General features: G+C 56.7%; 1 protein-coding gene across 7 annotated transcripts; it reads left to right on the top strand.

Annotated features, from left to right (window-relative positions):
• The first annotated feature begins 3,332 nt into the window (after positions 1–3,332).
• On the top strand, positions 3,333–15,761 carry SLC16A5 (solute carrier family 16 member 5). 7 transcript variants are annotated; one of them, XM_087441571.1, is made up of 7 exons: positions 3,333–3,580; positions 4,653–4,807; positions 7,682–7,940; positions 10,571–10,714; positions 12,894–13,094; positions 13,331–14,140; positions 14,866–15,761. In XM_087441571.1, exons 3-7 carry the CDS (start codon positions 7,742–7,744, stop codon positions 15,114–15,116), a joined length of 1,605 nt encoding a protein of 534 aa, XP_087297697.1. In that variant the 5' UTR covers positions 3,333–3,580; positions 4,653–4,807; positions 7,682–7,741; the 3' UTR covers positions 15,117–15,761. The 7 variants fall into 7 exon arrangements, with proteins under 7 accessions (XP_087297697.1, XP_087297701.1, XP_087297698.1 ...); XM_087441575.1 differs by having other exon boundaries at positions 7,868–7,940; XM_087441572.1 differs by having other exon boundaries at positions 3,333–3,461.
• The last annotated feature ends 1,742 nt before the right edge of the window (positions 15,762–17,503 follow it).

The following is a 17,503-nucleotide window of genomic DNA, read 5'->3' on the forward strand; positions in this document are numbered from 1 at the left end:
CACATGTGGTGGCAGAGGGTAAGGAGGTGAATCCCACATATGAGCTGTCATTTGTGGGCTGGGAGTATTGGGAAATGGGTGTGCAGACCAGAGCTCTGCCAATGTGTGGGCAGAGTGGTCCATGAACTCAAAGTGGGTAGGGCGCTTTCCAGTGCAGCCCCTGAAAAGTGGGTGCTTGTGGACGATGAGTCTGGTGATTCAGGCAGGGAGGCTGAGTAGAGAGATCCTATCAAGGCTCAGTGTCTGGGCCATGTGGGCCTGAAGTGGCCCCAGCATCAGGAAGAGAGAAGACATATGAGCAAGATCGCAAAGGAAAAAGACAGAACTGACAGTTAGCTGTTTATGAAGAAGAAGGCCCCTGACAGAGAACGGAAGTGGGGCCTGGGCTAAAGAGGAAGACGGTGAGCGTGGTGCGGGGACAGGAAGTTGGGGTGACAGTGAGAAAATCACTAGGAGATGGGCCTGGAGCTCCAGAGAGAGGGGGCAGGCTGGAGGAGAGAGTCTGGGTAAGAGATGCAAGAAGGGGGAAGCAGGAGAAGACAGGGGAGCCTCAGGATGAAGCAGTGCCCCAAAGCCATGGGAGCCCCCCTCCAACAGCACCTTCCTGGGCTAAGAGGGGCAGAGTGGACTTTCACAGCAAGCGCTGTGCCCAGGCTGTAGTTCTGGGAGTGCCTGCCTGCCTGTTACGACCATCGCCCCTTCCCACACGCCTGAAATCAGAGCTCAGCACAGGGGCAACACCAAGTCAGGGGCTATGCAGTCACCCTGTGGTTTCTCTTGTCCTGCTCCCCAGCCTGGCCCCAGCATTAGGCAATCTCCCTGAGTGAGAGAGATCAGGGCGTCTCCACTCCCCAGGAGTTGGAGGCTGGAGTGGAGCTGGGGTGGGGGGCAATGGGTGCCCCAACATCACAGCCAGCATCTATGGCCAGCCCTGGGACAGACTGCGCCTGTCAGATCTGAGGTCAGGGGGCCTTCGGGGAAATAGCCAGCTAGGTGGTACGGCTAGGACTTCTGGAGCCACATGCCCTGGGCGGAGTAGAGAAAACAGGCCAAGGGGGCGAAGTGGAGAAAGGACAGAGCAGCTGCCCTGGAACTGGAGCAGGAGAGGGACTGCGAACAAGAAGATGCAGAGGGACCAGCCACATCCAGGAGAGACACGACAGACAGAGTGTCCCCATGGTCCCAGCAGAGGGCACCTCTGGCCATGCCAGGGACACCACAAGGTCACAGCAGAGGCCAGACCTGGGGAGAAGGGACGAAAGACCAGGAGCCCATCCTGGAGCTTTCAAGTAATTAAAATATTTTTGAAACGACCCCAGGCCCTGGGTCTGGGGTGTTAAGATCCCGGAACTGGGGAGTGACTTGGATGGACAGTACTCCATTCCTTCATTCAGCCAGTGAGTCAGTACCTGGACAGCACTTAGAACCATGCTCCATACCTGTTGATCCTTATTATTATTGCTGTTATTATCCCATGCTACTCACTGTTCTAAGCACTTTTTTTTTTTTTTGGTGAGGAAGATCAGCCCTGAGCTAACAGCCATGCCAATCTTCCTCTTTTTGCTGAGGAAGACTGGCTCTGAGCTAACATCTATTTCTAAGCACCTTTGATCAGTTCAAAGCACTGATCAACAGGGCAAGAAAGTTCCTAAGCCTCAGGGAGCTTAGTAGGAGAGACACACACCACTCAGTAGGATTAATGCCTCAACTTGGGAGGTCTGGGAGGCCTTCCTGGAGGAAGGGGCTTCTAAGCTGACACCCGAAGGCCAATCAGGGGCCAACCAAGTAAAGACAAGAATCATCAGGACAGAGTGTTTCAGGGAAAGGGAACAGCCATGACCATGCAAAGATCTCAGGGGTTCAGCCGACCAGCAATAGAATGTGGTGGTGGTGGTTATTATTACTGATGTACGGCAATTGTGCTGTTAATTACTAATTACTTACTATTAATTCCTACAGATTTATGATTTTGAGCAGGTGCCTCCCTCTCTCTTTGAGCAGATGTCTCGATTCCCTTATTTGTAGGATGACAACCCTTCCAAATGAGGGTCCCTGCCCCCCTCCCATTGACAGCTGCCATAGGCCCCAACAGAACTGCGCCTGGTGACTAGGCTGTGAGCTCAGACCTGCACTTAGGGGACACAGTCACACAGGAAGGTTGCGGAAGGCTGTGGGGACTGCCTGTGGGAGCCACAGACTCTGGTTCTGAGCACAGCAGCCACAGTGACCATACCCCAGCCAGGTGGGAGCCTCATTCTGGAGAGGCATCCAGAGTCCAGGGTGGTGGAGGGGGTGTCCCCACAGCTCTATCAATTTCATCTTGATGAAGTAGAGGTCGAAGGTTAGGGCAGGGCTCCCCAGAGGGCAGTGGCATCCTGGGAAACCTCCTTGTTTGATTTTTTCTTAGAGAGTAAGAGCCTCCAGGAAGTCCCTGCATAGTGAGTCCCTGGTCCTGCCAGAGAACCCAGGGATGGGGTGGAGGGCTGCATTCAGCCTGTTCTGAGTACCTGGGGCAGGTACTGCCCCTCACAGTACTGGGCCAGGCTGAAATAAGGGGAGACGAAATGGTGTAGACCCCTGAATGTGATCCCCTCTGTCCTCCATACGAGACCTCCCAAGGTCTGGGACTATCCCTATAGGACCATGACCATCTATAAATTAAATAGATCTCATCCCCTCCTCCCAAAGTTTGTATCCAGGGAACCTCAGGCCAAGCTGAATATCCCTCCATGTCAGAGCCAACCCCAGCACTGGAACTGTCGGCAAGAAAATGAACCACAGGCACAGCGATGCCTTGTGTCTAAGACGTGCCTTACAACTTGACACAAGTATCTCCTAGGTAATTCACCCAGAAGGTAATCCATCCTAGTGGGTGGGAAGTGGTGTCTCATTGTGGGTTTGATTTGCATTTCCCCAGTGAATTAATGACGTTGAGCATCTTTTCCTGTGCTTGTTGGCCATTTGTATATCTTTGGAGAAATATCTACTCAGATCCTTTGATCTCCCGCTGGGAGGTGGAGTCTCTTAATCACACGCTTTCCTTCTCCCACTTCTGGGGGCCCAACAACCCGGAGCGGGAAAATCGAGAAGCCGGAAAGCGAGCTGGCGGGATATGCAAATTACACGCTAACGACATGCAAATGAACCCTCTGAGCCGGCCGCTGGGTGGTCCAGGCCGCCGGAGGAGGAGGCCAGGCTGAGGAGAGGGGTGCTGGCCCTGGCCCCGCCTTGTCCTGCCCTCCCACCTCCGGGCGAGGCCTCCTTCCCCCACTTCCCGGCGACTCCGGGGTGGTCCCGCCCACCAGCGCCTTCGGCCCTCCCTTCCCGGGGCGCGGCTCTCCGCGCGGTCCCCGCTGCTGCCCGCCCCGGCGTCCTGCCGCCTCCGCCGCGGGCGGCCCGGGTCGCAGGAAGCTGCGCTCGGCCGGAGTGGAGCCGCCCCTCCGCCGGGCCCGTGCGAGCCGGTGAGCGGCCTCCCCGGGCCCCCCACTGTCCCCAAGGTGTCCTCCCGCCGGGATCCCCGTCAGCGCCGTCGCAGGCCCGGCCAGCCGTGGGCCTCCCGGGCCCCTTCCCGCCTGTGGGGGTGAGGATCCAGAAAAGTCTTCTTGTCCCATTCCTGGGCTGCCCCGGCCTAGGATGATTGGGGACCCCCACCTCTGAGGGGGGCTCTCCAGAGCGACTCCCTGCGCTCCACGGCCTGGGGGGTTGGGGAGGCAGGGGCACCACCCAACCTGAAATCTCCACGCCGGCGCCGTCTGGGAGCCCCACCCAGAGGAGATCCGTCCTGGGGAGGGTGGGAAAGCCTACTAGAAACCAGATCCAGGACGGCAGGGACGGGGCCAGGCTGAGAAGAGGTTGTGAAGTCCCTGTTGCCAGTCCCATCCCCTTTCCAGGCTGTGGTCTGCCGGCCTGCGCAGGGAATGTGGGGGCACATTTGGGGGCAGAGAAGGGAGGATGGTGACTTGCCCCAGCTCACCGACCTCTGGAACCACTTCCTTCCTTCTGGGGCCCCTGCCATGTGCAGGGGTTGAGGGCTTCTCAGCCCGAAGCCCAAGCCAGCTCTTGCTGCTCAGGCCTACTGCTACCCACAGTGTCCTGGGCTCCAGGTGGGGAATCTTGCCTGATATGGGGTCTGGGGAGGGAGGGAGGTCTCCAGAGCCTGCCTGAGGCTGCCCATTCTTTCCCTGCCCTGGGGTTGGTGGTTCCTCCTTTTCCTCTCACTGGTTCCCCCACCATGGGAGAGGAGGCGGCTCCTCCACTCTGGACACCAACCCCCTGACCCCAACCCCTGCATGAGAGCATCGGCTCACCCTTGTGACCATACCTGCAAACTCAGAGGGGCAAGAAAAGGATTCTGAGGCCCTAGCAAGGGCTCTATCATTAGATGGGAAGCCCTAAAAACAGACTGGGGGCTGTGTGAAGGGAGGACGAGAAATGTCATCTGAACTTGTGCCCTGCCCACAAACCCAGCTTCATGCCATTCGGGCTGGAAGATGGTCTCATTCTAGGCTGCGCGGCCCTGAGAGCTGGGGTCGGCACTTCCTGTGGAAAGCTGCTCACCTCCAGTCCCAGGAAGTGAGTGAAGTGTCTCCAGCCAGATCTCCCTCCTTGCCCCAACCACGTGCCAGGCAGTGATCATGACTCATGGTTCCCAGTATAAAGGAAAGACCACTTCCCTGCTGGGACAGAGGTGGAGCCAGAGTCCCCAGCCCCATCTCTTTCTGCCCCGCTGAGTCTCTGGAATGGACCTGCCTGCCAGGAAGCCGGGTCGCCCTTGGTCCTGGGCTTGCCTGCCCCCTGGGGAACACAGGTGGGTTATATTCATTTTGTGCTTGGCTGGAGGTTGGGTAGGGTATGTAAACAGGTCCCTGCTCATAGTGTAGAAGAGGGGAGGAGGGATGGGGGCAACAATGACAAACAAGGGAATGATCCACTCCAGTTTGATGTGAAAACTACTATTAAGGAGAGAAACACAGGAAGGGGGCCTACCCCAGCCTGGGGTGGGGGTCAGGGTAGCTTCCTAGGAGTGCTGCCAGGGCTGAATCTTGAAGGACCAACCAGACTTCTCTCTGGCTAAGGATTTCGGACCTCAGCAGCCAAGTTCCTAAGGAGGGACCAGCTTGCTGGGGGAGGGGGTGGAGGACCAACTAGACATAAAAGCTACGGGTGTGACCTGGGAGTTGCTGGGGGTATGGGTGGAGACGGCCCCCTCATGGAAGGCCGAGTCTGCAGGGGAGAGTCCAGAGGGAGGCCAGGGATTCTCAGACCTGGGCGGCAGGGCTCCAAGCTTGCAAAGAGAGAGCAAAGGTGCTTAGGGTTTCCTGGGCTCTGATTGTCCTGGGAGGCCTGGAGAGAGGAGAAGCTATGAAGAGCCAGCCCCACTGGAAAGTTCAGAGGGAAGGTGGGTGCACAGTGAAAGTCAGAATCCTGGACAAAATCCCCAAGGGGCTGCCCAGAGAAGTGGCTGCTGAGAAGGGCATTAAAGAGACCTCTCCATAGAGGGGCAGGATAAGGATGAACAAGGGACCAGAGCCGGGGAGTGTGGGGGAGGGGGGAGCTGGGCTGGGGTCCAGACTCCAGGCCCCCCCACGTGTCTCCTCTCTGATCTCCCCTCCTCCCTGCCACCTCTGGGTCAGTGACAGCGTGCTGCTCTGAAGGGAAAGAGAGTCCCAGGGCTTGGGAGTGTCAGGGGTGAGGGGGGGCAGTGAAGGGAAGGGCAGGAGGAGGGCAGCAGAGGAAGGCTGGTGGCCCTTCTGGGAGGAAGAGGGGAAAGAGGCAGGTCCAGGAAGGCTGCGCGTCTGGGAAGTGTTGGGGAGGAGGGGAGAGCAATGGAGATGGGTGCAGAGACTTGACATTCAGGTCAGCACAGAGAGGATCAGGTGGCACCGGTGGCCTTTCCATTTGCTGAGGGAACAGAAATCCTGGCAGAGGCAAGAGCCAGTTTGCTGGAGGAGCCCGTATCTGAGGTTTGCCCCGAGCCTGGAGCTTGGCCAGGAGGATGGGGCTGGGGTATCTCTGGGGCCAGTGTCACGTGCAGGAGTCAGGAGGGCAGGAGGTGCACCAGCCTGCACTTGGGGCTCAAGGTCACACACACACTCACACACACACCCTGAGGCTGAGATGAATGGGACGCTCACCTTGGCAGGGCTCCTGGGGGTTCTCTGGGGAGGGAGGAGGCTTTGTGCCCAGAGGAGGGATTGGAGCATGTGAAGCAGGCAATTTAGGGTGGCTCCAGCTTCGGTGCTGTTTTCAAGCTCCTGGGCCTGGGGGGAAGGTGTGGGGTGCTGGGCTTGGCAAGAAGAGGGGGTTTCATATTTCTGATAGTTTCCTGAGTTTTTATGGATCTTCCCAGGACCTAGGGCTAAAAGGAGGGAGGCTGTGGGAACAGTGGCTCATGGGATCCTTGGCTTCACTGAGGCGAAGGCTGCTCCCACTGCCTGCTGCATCTTGAAGGCCTGAGTGTGGGTGAGGTCTGAGGGCGGTGCGGGACCGGAGCAGGAGGACAGCCAGGATGGAGGGGACTGGAAAAGGGCTCAGCACTTGGGGAGGGGGCTTTGGGGCTTTGAGGCCTGGTTATGGCAGCTTCTGGGGTGAGGGTGAGGGGCCTGGGTGGTGGCGAGGAACTGAGATAGGACTGAACCAGAGATGTGAGGGTGTGTGTGTGTGCAGAGTATGTGACCTTGTGTTTGTGTGTGTATGTCTCTGTAGCATGTGTCTGTGTGCATTTGTTTGTATGTCTCTGGGCTTGTCTGCGTGTGTCTGTGTATATGTGTCTGTGTATGTCTGTGTGACTGTGTATGTCTGTCTCTGGACTTCTCTCAGTGTGTGTGTGCCTATGTAAGAGTGCTGCTGTGTGGTATGTGTCGGTGTGTCTCTATGTAAGTGTGTCTGTGTGTGTATCTTGGTATACATCCGTGTGTGACTGTGTATGTATCTGTGTGTGCATGTGTTGTACGTGTGTGGTGGGGGTGCTCAGAGAAGCCCTTGCAGGTGGGATATCCTTGTTCAGTATGATTGTGGAACTTGACTCTTGGTCATGAGCTCCTTGAGAAAGGAGCATTTCAGAGGGCCTTCAGATGAGACCTGGGCCTTCTCCTTGAGAGCTGCTTGTTGGGTGCTCTTGTGAAGCTGTTCTGTGTACACTCCTTGGCTGCACCCAGCACTGGCTTGCTCACTTTGACCTTCACAACAGCACCGAGAGTGAACCTTGCTGTAAACGTGGCGTTGCGAAAGTCTGTGTTTGTTTGCAGGAAGCCTGGTTAAGAATGTTTGAAAATGTCTCAGTGTGTGCCTGTGGGGCCATTGGGACTACACTGGCTCTAAAGATTTCTACAAGCAATTATTGAGGGCTGTGTGCAGGGCCCAAGGCTGGGCTGGGAAGTCCCACCTGCTGACCACCAACTGATGTAATGACTAGAAAGAATTCCACCCCCCTGCCTGTTCCACTGATGGCTCACCTGCCTGCCCCTCCTGTCTCTCCTGCCTCTCCTGACAGGCTGGCTCTGGGAAGTGGGTGAAAGGAGATGCCAAGGCCAACGCGTGGGTCCTCTGGCCACCTCCCAGGGGGCGGTGCCCCTCTGTGATACCTGGTGTGGGGCGAGAGGAAGGGACAGTTTCAGCTGCCCAGGGAAGGTGGTAAGTGGGCGGGGTGAGGGCTGGCAGCTCCATTCTGTCCCCTCCCCAGGCAGCCCAGGCAGTGATAGCAGTGGCGGTGAGGCCGTGGCAGCAGCATTCGGTACAGAGGATGTCCCAGGCCCTGGAGCGCCCGGAGGGCTGCTGGGCCTGGGTGGTACTGCTGGCTTCCCTGGTGACCCACGGCCTCACCCTGGGCTTCCCCACATGCATCGGCATCTTCTTCACCGACCTGCAGCGTGACTTTCAGGCCAGCAACAGCGAGACCTCCTGGTTCCCCTCCATCCAGACAGCCATGCTCCACGCTGGGGGTGAGCAGCTTGGAGTTGCCGAGGGAGGGATGAGAAAGAGGCTGGGGTGGGGGAGGAAGCCTCCACCTCCCTGGCCTCCTGGGTCTCTCTCTCTTGAGGCCACAGGCTTTGCCTAGTGGGGTGAATTCCTAAGATTTCACTTGATTTCAGCAAGGCTACCCTCCATGACTGAATCTTACTGGGCTGGGCTGGGCTTGGCTGGGGAGGGGGAGAGGGTGGAGAGGTGCCTAAGATGCCAAGCCAGTCCTCTAGTGGCCGCCGGAGAATCAATCCAGCACAGCACAGACTGGAGGAGGAGCAGCTTGGGGTCCAGCTGGGTGATCTCTCTGAACCTTAGCTTTTCCTCTGCAATATGGGGGTAGCACCCATCATGCTGCCCACCTCCCACTTGGGATGGTAGAGAAGATCACATGAGACCCTGGCAAGTGCTGAGAGCTAGGGAAATGTAAGCAGCTGTGAATTATTAGTATTTTGGAGATCCTCATCAGGTGCTTCAGGACAAGAAAGGGGGCTCGAGGAAGATATTAGGAGCAAGGTGGGGGCAGGGGCAAGAGCCCCATCTCTCACCAAGAAGCAGAGAGGGAGGTTGCAAGGGCTGGGGAGATGGAAGGAACACAGGCCCCCCATTTCCTGGTTAGCTCCTCTAGGAATGTGACGCCTCACCCTGACCCCAGTGAAGGGGGAAGGGCAGGGGCTACCCAGGGGGGTTCTTCATGACAGCCTTGGGCTCTGGGGCCTGCTCTGCTCCTGGGAGCTCTCCAGGGAGACTCCACAGACAGTGACCTCAAGGGGGCCTGGCCAGCTGGAGCCGGATCTCACGGCCCACAGGGCTCTCTCCCTGCGTGTGTTTGCTCACACACTGACCCCATCTCCTTGCCTACCTCCTGCCACTCCCTCCACCTGGCACCAGCAGCTTGCTTGTTATTTCAGGTCCTTCCTTCGAATTGGAAGAGAGGTCAGACTGGAATAGATGCCACCCTTGCTGGGATGACTCCTGAACCTGCTGCCCGGGGTGTAGACTCAGGGCCAGGGCAAAGGCCAGGCCTGGCCCAGACTGCATGACATTTTTGCCTGCAAGGTTGGGGCAGAAGTGGGAATCTCAGATAGTTCCTTCCATGCAGCCAAAATGGGGTCTGGGCCAGGAGCTGTGAACCTGGCATGCAGTAGGGACCCCCACTCCCCAGCCAGCTTGAGACTTACCGCTCCCTAGCAGGCATGCCAGCATCTCAGTCAGCCTAGGACTCCTGTCTGTCTCTCTCTCTCACACACACACCTTCAGCCCATGCTCATTCAGAGTATGTAGAAATTTTAAACTTGAAGGTATCGCTGATCCTAAACACCCTGCCCCCACACTTTTTAGAGAGGAGGAAAGCAAGCAAGCACAAAGTACAAGGCTGCCCAGGTTGCAAAGTGAGTTCAGGGCAGAAGCAGCGCCCCACCCCAACGCCCCCTCCCGCCCCCCAGCTATCTCAGCTAAGCTGGCCCACCTCCCAGCCCCACGCCCAACTCAGTAACTCGGCTTTCCCCAGTGTCACCTTAACAAAGTCAGGCCAAGGTATAGGGGTGGGGAAGATGTGTGGGTCACTGGTCCTGTCCACCCCAAAGCCTCGCCTCTTCCTCTAGAGCTGCCTCTGCTTGGTTATCTCTGAGAATGGGCTGCTCACTTCCTATGTCTCTGCTGTTACTCATACTGGCTCACACCCACACATCTGGTTTCCATCCCAAACACACACACACACACCATGTGCACACACACACTCTGTCCCTTTGGCTGCCCTCTGGGAGAGTAACTCTGAAGAAACTCCATTATGTGTACTTGGAAGCAGGGCACTTGGTGAATGGGGCCCTGCAAGATGTCGAGGAACAGCCAGCCAGGACTGGCTCATTTCTACTCTAGGTCTGGGCTGGTGAGAAAACAGGGCTGGGGGTGGGGTGGGAAAGGACAGGCCCCTCTGCACCAGGAGCCAGACATCTGGGTGCAAGACTTTGGGGGTGGCTGGAGGTGATGGGGGAGGGGAGAAGGTACCCCACCAGATTTCTCCAGGGGCAAGTGCAAGGGGTGCAGAGTGGCCCAGGGCCCCAGGCTGCCCACCCTAGGCAGGCTGGAGGGTGGTGGGAGGGCTGTGGCCAGTCTTCTTAAGGATGATGGGGAGCAGAGGCTGGAGATACTCACCATGATTTAGATGCCCCAGGACCCTCGCCCACTGAGACTTACCCCCAGTGAGGGGCATTCACCCAGGTTATGAGCCAGTTCTGTTTTACCTGGATGGAAGCAGCTTCAGGTCAGTGCAGTGAGGGGCCTCAGTCTGGGCCTCTGGGAACCCTTGTTGGGGTCCAAAAGAACATTAGCAGCACTACACGCACAGCTGGTCTGACCCCTCATGCTGTAGGGGAGCAAAGTGAGGCACAGAGAGGGATCAGCCTTGCTCGGGCCCATAGCTAATCTGTGGCAGGGTGGGGATCAGAATCCAGGCCTGTAGGCTCCAGGGCCTGTGCCCTTTAAGCCATCTGGCTAGTTCCCGCTGGAACCCCCTCACATCCCCACTCTCCTCCTCCCTCCAGACCTCCTTATTCAGCTGCCACCTGCAGGCTGGCTCTTCATCCCTTCCCTCCCTGCCTCCTCCCCACAGGACCGCTGTGCAGCATCCTGGTGGGATGCTTTGGCTGCAGAGTGACGGTGATGCTGGGGGGCCTGCTGGCGTGCCTGGGCATGGTGGCCAGCTCCTTCTGCCGCACACTCGGCCAGCTCTACCTCACAGCAGGATTCATCACAGGTGACTGTCCTTCCATTTCGAGAACTACCGGGTGCCTACTGAGAAGTGCCAGGCACAAGTGAACAGGGCAGGCAGAGCTCCCAATCTTCTGGGGCTGCTTACAGTCACACAAAGGAAAGGGACAGTGAACAGATAAATAAGGATTATTTATGATCATGACAAGCTTGTGAGAAGACAGGACAGCTGATGTGATAGTATCCTGGCTCGGGTGGGGGGGGGCCAGAGATGAAACAAGTAAAGAGGCAGACTATCTGGAACACTCAGTGCAGAAGGTAAAGTGGGGTCGAGGAGGTTGCTGCTTTTGACAGGGTGGTCAAGGAAGGCCTCACAGAGAAGGTGCCATTTGGGCAGAGCACTAACAGGTGAGGGAGTCTGCCCCCTCTCTGGGGAAGAGCATTCAGGCAGCAGGAACAGCAAGTGCAAAGGCCCAGAAATGCTCAAGGAACAGTGCGTATGGGGGTCACAGGGGTGGGGTGGAGGCCGGATGGGGGTTCAGTTCCTAAAAGGTTTTGTAGTGAGATGGGAAGCCATTTGAGGGGTTTGGGCAGCTGGTGAGTGACGTCATCCAACCGCTATTTTTAAAGCGCCTCTCTGGCTTCAGTGTTGAGAATACACTGTAGGGGGGTAGGCTAGGAGCAGAACAGGCAGGGGTGTGGTCATAACCCAGGTGTGAGGTGGTTGTTTGTGTCTTAAACCAGGGTGGGATGATGGAGGTGAGGAGAAGTGGTCAGGTTCAGGATTGCACGTGAGGAACAGAGAAGAGTCAAGGATGACCCAATGTTCCAAAAGCCCAGAAGGGTGACACCAAGGTTTTTAGCCCTAAGCCACTAACTACAATGGGGAAACAAGGGGAGGAGCAGGTTTGCGGGAAGATGGGAAGGTCAGGTCTGGACATACCTGGTCTGGAGTTCAGGGAACAGGCCCTGAGCTGGAGAATCAAGAGATGGCTGACATTCAAGTCTTGAGATGAGCTATCGCCCCGCTGTCACTAAGCGAATCAAGGTAGACGGCTGAAGAGGCCTAAGGATTGAGCCCCAGGACACCCCAGTGTTTAGCGATCTGGGGAGGAAGAAGTGACAGAGAGGGAGAAGGAGAACCAGGAGAGTGGGGTTCCTTGAGAAAGCGAGGGAAGAAAGCGGGCGAGGAGGAGGGAGTGATCGACTGTTAAACCACTGATGGATCAGATAGAGCAGGGACCAGACTCAATCTTCGGATTTGACAATGTGGAGTTCGGTGACCTTGATAACAGCAATTCTGGAGTAGAGGTGAGGGTGAAAGTCTGATTGAAATGGGTTCAAAAGAGAACATGAGGAGAGAAATTGGGGGCAGCAGAGATAAACAATACTTCCAAGAAATTCGATGAAAGGGGAACAGAGAAATAGGCTGGTACCCAGAAGAGGCTGTGGGGTCAACAGAGGGTTTTGTTTTCTTTCGTTTTAATGGGAGAAATAATGAAGGAGAATGATCTAGTAAAGAGGAGAAAAATGGATGATACAAGACAGAGGGAAATTGCTGGAGAGATATGTCTTAGTACAACATGCAGGTTGGCCTTGACTGGGAGCACGGATGGTCTACCAGCACAGGCGGGAAGGCAGGCGGTCAGTGGGAGTGAGGAGGGGAGGTGCTGGGGTGCACAGAGGAAGAAGGCCCAGTGGTCATCTAGGAGGGCGGGAGAGTAAATAGTCGAGGGAACCGTAGTGGCATCACCAGCAGCCCGAGGGCACCTGAAGCCGGTGGTCGCGGCGTGGTTGTGAGCTTTCTCTGCAGCATGTGCGTGGGGGCAGGCACAGAGTGGGTGGAGAGGTGGCATCCGAGCTGAGTCAGGAGAGGAAAGTCTGCAGGAAGCATGTTCCAGGCAGAGGGAATGGCAACTGCAAATGCCCCAAGGTAGAGAGAGCTTGGTGTCCAGAGGAAGAGAATGAAGCTGATGGGGCTTGATCATGGTGAGTGAGAGAGAGTGGCCTGAGATGGCACCCAAAAGGTTGCCAGGGGCCCAACCGTGCAGAGCCTTCCAGGGTATAGTAAATACTTTGGCTTTTTTTGTAGGTGTGATGGGAAGTCTTTGGAAGTTATTGAGCAAGGGAGAGACTTAACCCAACTTAGGTTTTTTTTTTTTTTTGTGAGGAAGATCAGCTCTGTGCTAACATCTGCCAATCCTCCTCTTTTTTTGCTGAGGAAGACTGGCCCTGGGCTAACATCCGTGCCCATCTTCCTCCACTTTATATGCGACGCCACCACAGCATGGCTTGCCAAGTGGTGCGTCGGTGCGCGCCCAGGATCCAAACCGGTGAATCCCAGGCCGCCGCAGCAGAGTGCGCACACTTAACCGCTTGCGCCACCAGGCCGGCCCCAGCCACCTTAGGTTTTAAAGATCACTCAGGTGCTGTGCCAAGGGGAATGGGTGTAACCCTGGCAGGCTGGGGAGGGCAGATCTGAGGGGTGGGATGCTTCTAGGGAGGTGGCGAGGCAGGCTGAGTCCATCTTAAATCCCTAGGAACATGGAAGTGGGTCTAGGCTAGAATGGAAGGAGGGCAGACATGGGACATGACCCCAGGTCTGGGTGAGGGTACGAGGCCCCAGAATACCCTCGAGCTGGTCTCCCCTCTCCCACCACAGGCCTGGGCATGAGCTTCAGCTTCCAGTCGAGCATCACCGTGCTGGGCTTCTACTTTACCCGCCGGCGGGCGCTGGCCAACGCGCTGGCCTCGATGGGCGTCTCGCTGGGCATCACACTCTGGCCACTCCTCTCCCGCTACCTCCTGGAGGAGCTGGGCTGGAGGGGCACCTTCCTTGTCTTCGGCGGGGTCTTTCTCCACTGCTGTGTCTCCGGGGCCATCATGAGGCCTGTGGCCACCAGCATGGCCCCTGAGACCAGAAAAGGCCTCCCTCCACCTTCCAAGACACCTGCGCCCGTCTGCCCGGCAGCGTGTAGCCGGGCCATACAGCGCCACCTGGCCTTCGACATCTTGCGCCACAACACAGGCTACCGTGTGTACACGCTAGGTGTCATGTGGATGATCGTGGGTTTCGGGCTGCCGCATATCTTCCTGGTGCCATACGCCATACGGCATGGGGTGGACGAGCACCGGGCAGCCCTGCTCATCTCCATCATCGGCTTTAGCAACATCTTTCTACGGCCCATGGCTGGGCTGATGGCAGGCCGGCGGGACTTTGCTGGCCACCGCAAGTACCTGTTCAGCCTGGCAGCCCTGCTCAACGGGCTCACCAACCTGGTGTGCACAGTGTCGGCTGACTTCCGGGTGCTGGTGGGCTACTGCCTGGTGTACAGCGTGTCCATGAGTGGCATTGGTGCCCTCCTCTTCCAGGTCCTCATGGACATTGTCCCCATGGATCAGTTCTCCAGGGCCCTGGGCCTCTTCACTGTCCTGGAGAGCATCTCCATCCTCATCGCCCCACCACTGGCTGGTGAGGCCCTGGGAGGGAGGGCAGCTGGGTGTGCGTGGGTGTGGCCTGGGCTGGCAGGCTATGGGGGTGGGACAAAGGGAAACAGTCTGGATAGATTTGGGCCCCATCCAGCATCCCAGAGGTAGACTTGGAATTTCTGATTTTCCCAAGCACCCCAGGGGACTGGCTACTGCCTGTCCCCCAACTGGTGCTCAGGGTATGAACAGTTACAAATAAGGGTCTTTGGTACCAGACTTACCTGAGTCCTTCCTCCTCCTCTTTGTACCTATGTTTTCGTATCAGCAAAGTGGGGATGGTCATAGAATCTACCTGGTAGGCTTGCTGTGAGGATTGCAAGTTACACAGTAAAGAGCTTGGAGAGCCTGGCACACTGTGAGTGCTATGCAGGAGGAGGTTGGGGTGGGCCTAGTGCGTGGCTGAGCAGATACCCCAGACTCCACTGGCCCTTGTGTCCTTGGTTTCCTGCCACCAAGGGTGAGGGAGACATGCCCTTCAGTGTTCTTCCAGCCCGAGAACTCTTCCAGCCTGGGCCAGAGCAGGGTTAGTGTTTCCTCTCCTTTCATTCAACAAATATCTATTGAGAGCCTACTAGGTCCCAGCCACAATTCCTAGTACTAGGGATACAGCAGAGACAAAAATAAAATCCCTGCTCTAGCAGAGCACAGTGTAGTGGTGGGGGGCCTAGTAGCCCCAGGCAGTGGCCTAACTTGCTGTCTGTCCCCCAGGGTTCTTCCTGGACATCTCTGACAACAACTTCAGCTATGTTTTCTACATGTCAAGCTTCTTCCTCATCTCAGCCGCCCTCTTCATGGGTGGTAGCTTCTGTGCCCTGCGGAAGAAAGAGAGGCAGGGCAGGCAGGCCGAGGGGGAAGGAGCCATCACGGAGGCTGCGCTGGAGCAGACCCTCACCGTGGAAGGCACAGATGGTTCCAAGAAGCAGGTGTACACTGAAATCATGTATGTGACCAGCCTCTGAGCCCTGGGATCACATGTGTGACCAGCATCTGAGCCCTGAGGTCAGTGAGTGACCACTGCCTCAGCCCAGGAATGGGATGTCCAGCTGCCTTGCCAGGAGCTTGGGTGAGAGCTGCCCAGGAAGTCTGAACCAAAGGCGATCCAGGCTTTGCACGTTGGGACTCAGCCAGGAGCTGGAACCTTGGAGGCTGGCCTCCGAAGACTCAGGGTTCCTTGCAACTAGCAGAATCCAGGAGCAGGTCCTCCTGAGTTTTTTCCTTGGTACCAGAGTACCTGGGGCCCAGGAAGGTGGGGCTGAGCCCTGCTCCCGTCTGTCATGGCCAGGTCAGCTCAGCTGGCTGCCCACTGCTGCTGCTACAGCTCAACACACTGGACCTCCTAGTCCAGCCCGGATGCCTCTGATGTGATCCCTTTGTCCTTCTCCGGCCTCCAGACAGTTCCAAAGAACTCACCCATCCTCTGAGGCCCTTCTGTCCCCCTCTTCCCAAGCGACCTGGCCCTTGCCCTTAGAACTGCCTCCAGAACAGGTTGCTGGGCCCCACGTTGACTGGAACCTTGGGAAGAAGGGCCTTGTGAAAGAAGGAGTTGTGGCCTGCAGTGGTGGAGGGCCAGGCTAGGGTTTGGACAGATTAAATCTTTGGGTAGAGTGCCTGTCCTGGTGTCTGTGCAAAGAACTGGAGGAGAGCATTGGGTCCTAGAATCAGTGAAGTCTGAGAGGTCCCCTGCACACTCAGCAAGGTCTGCTTCAGGGTCTCCCTCCCTCCTTTGCCCCACCCTCTTATCTTGGCTGGGAAGATTAGTGCCAGGGTGGGGGGGAAGCTAGACGTTTGACTGACCAGGGGAGGGGCAGGATTGCTGGGCAGGGCCCAAGGACCTCTGTGAAAATGGAGCTGCTTTTTGCAACAAAAGCCCTTCCACTCCCCTCTCCTGCCCTTCTCTTCTCCCTCCTATGTCAGAGGTGTCATCCCTCGGGTAAGTAGCTGGCTGGGACAGCTGTCAGTCCACCCCTGCTCCCTGTTGGCCTATGCATGTGGCCTGGAGGTCAGAACCACCCCCCCCACCCCACCCCCACCCCCGCCAACACACACACACTGTTTTTGCTGGTGCCCTTCCCTGAGCTCATCACCTGGGGGCTGGCTGTCATCAGCCCAGGCTTGTCCCAGCAGGGTACCAACAGAGGGAATAGAAAAACAGAGTTTGTTTGAATTACACACAAAAATGTTTTCTGCAGCAGGTTATATAAACCCTGTGAACTAATGAAGCTGGAAAACAGGCCTGGAGTAAGTTTCCCCCTCCCCCTTCAGTTCTCCCAGCTCAGCAAGGGCTGCACTCACCCAGGACCTTATTTGTTGATTGAAGCTCAGCCAGGCTCCAACAAGAAAACCTTATCAGGAGAAATGATTTTATTTTCATGACCCGGCTCCAACTGGGATGAGTAAGCATCCTTGGGGATGTCCTATCTTCTCCAGGACCCTGTCATGAGTGCCCCCTTATGGCCAAAGATGGTAGTGCAGAGGTGAAGCAAAGGGCTCTGGGCTGGGATAGACCTGAGTTCATGTTTGGCTCTGCCACAATTTGCTCTACGACTTTGGGCAAATTGTTCACCATCTCTGGGCTTTCAGAAAGGAGGAGGTTGGCCTGGATAAGCACAAGTCTCTTCCAGTTTGAAAAGTCTGACCCCCATTGCCTTCCTGCTCCCCACCCAGTCCTGCGCTTGGCCACCAGCCACAGCTTGTGCACTGGAGGGGGAATGCTGGGACACATTTTACCAGGTCTTGTCTCGCCTATCTTAATTGAGTGGAAGAGGAAGGAGTTGGGGCTGGTGGGTAGGTGAATGCTTCCAGTGCTAGCAGCCATCTGGCTTTGAAATGTGCATCCTCTAATAGGCCCATATCCTTAAAAAAGATTTCTTTTAAGGAAAAAAGATATCAGTGAACATTCAGCATAGGGGACTTTGAGCTCATCTGCCCTCGGGCAAGAGTGGCAATAATCTCTGGGCAGAATTCCTTCAACAAATATTTATTGGGCATATACTGTGTGCTAGGGACTGGGCAGAGAGGAGTAAGACCTGGTTGCTGCCCTCAGCACAAAACCAGGGACTGAGAATTATTCCCCAAGGAGGGCCTCTGAGGCCTTGGCAAGGAACAAATAAGGGAGGATAGGGTGACCCATCTGATGCCAGAACCCACACTTAGCTGATTTCCTGGAAATCCCCTAGAAAGGGTCTGGAGCAGTTCCTGAGCAGCACAGGGTGGAGCTCACTGCCATCCTGTCCCCAAGCCCTGAGCTCCTGGTCCCCAGGCCTTCACTGCTCTGTCCAGCCAAAGGCAGAGAAGCCCCCTGATACCTTGGGCTAAGACGTACTTCCCCAAAGAAGCTGAAGGGCCT

Source organism: Ceratotherium simum, chromosome 16 (assembly GCF_057802395.1).
Source record: "Ceratotherium simum simum isolate JZ-2026a chromosome 16, ASM5780239v1, whole genome shotgun sequence".
Lineage (NCBI taxonomy): Eukaryota > Metazoa > Chordata > Mammalia > Perissodactyla > Rhinocerotidae > Ceratotherium > Ceratotherium simum.

Bases quoted from the DNA above. Each gene is read 5' to 3' on its own strand.
- SLC16A5 (XM_087441571.1), top strand. From the start codon at position 7,742: ATGTCCCAGGCCCTGGAGCGCCCGGAGGGCTGCTGGGCCTGGGTGGTA. The intron at 7,941-10,570 runs GTGAGCAGCTTG...TCCTCCCCACAG, and splicing joins AGCCATGCTCCACGCTGGGG to GACCGCTGTGCAGCATCCTG. The intron at 14,141-14,865 runs GTGAGGCCCTGG...TCTGTCCCCCAG, and splicing joins CATCGCCCCACCACTGGCTG to GGTTCTTCCTGGACATCTCT.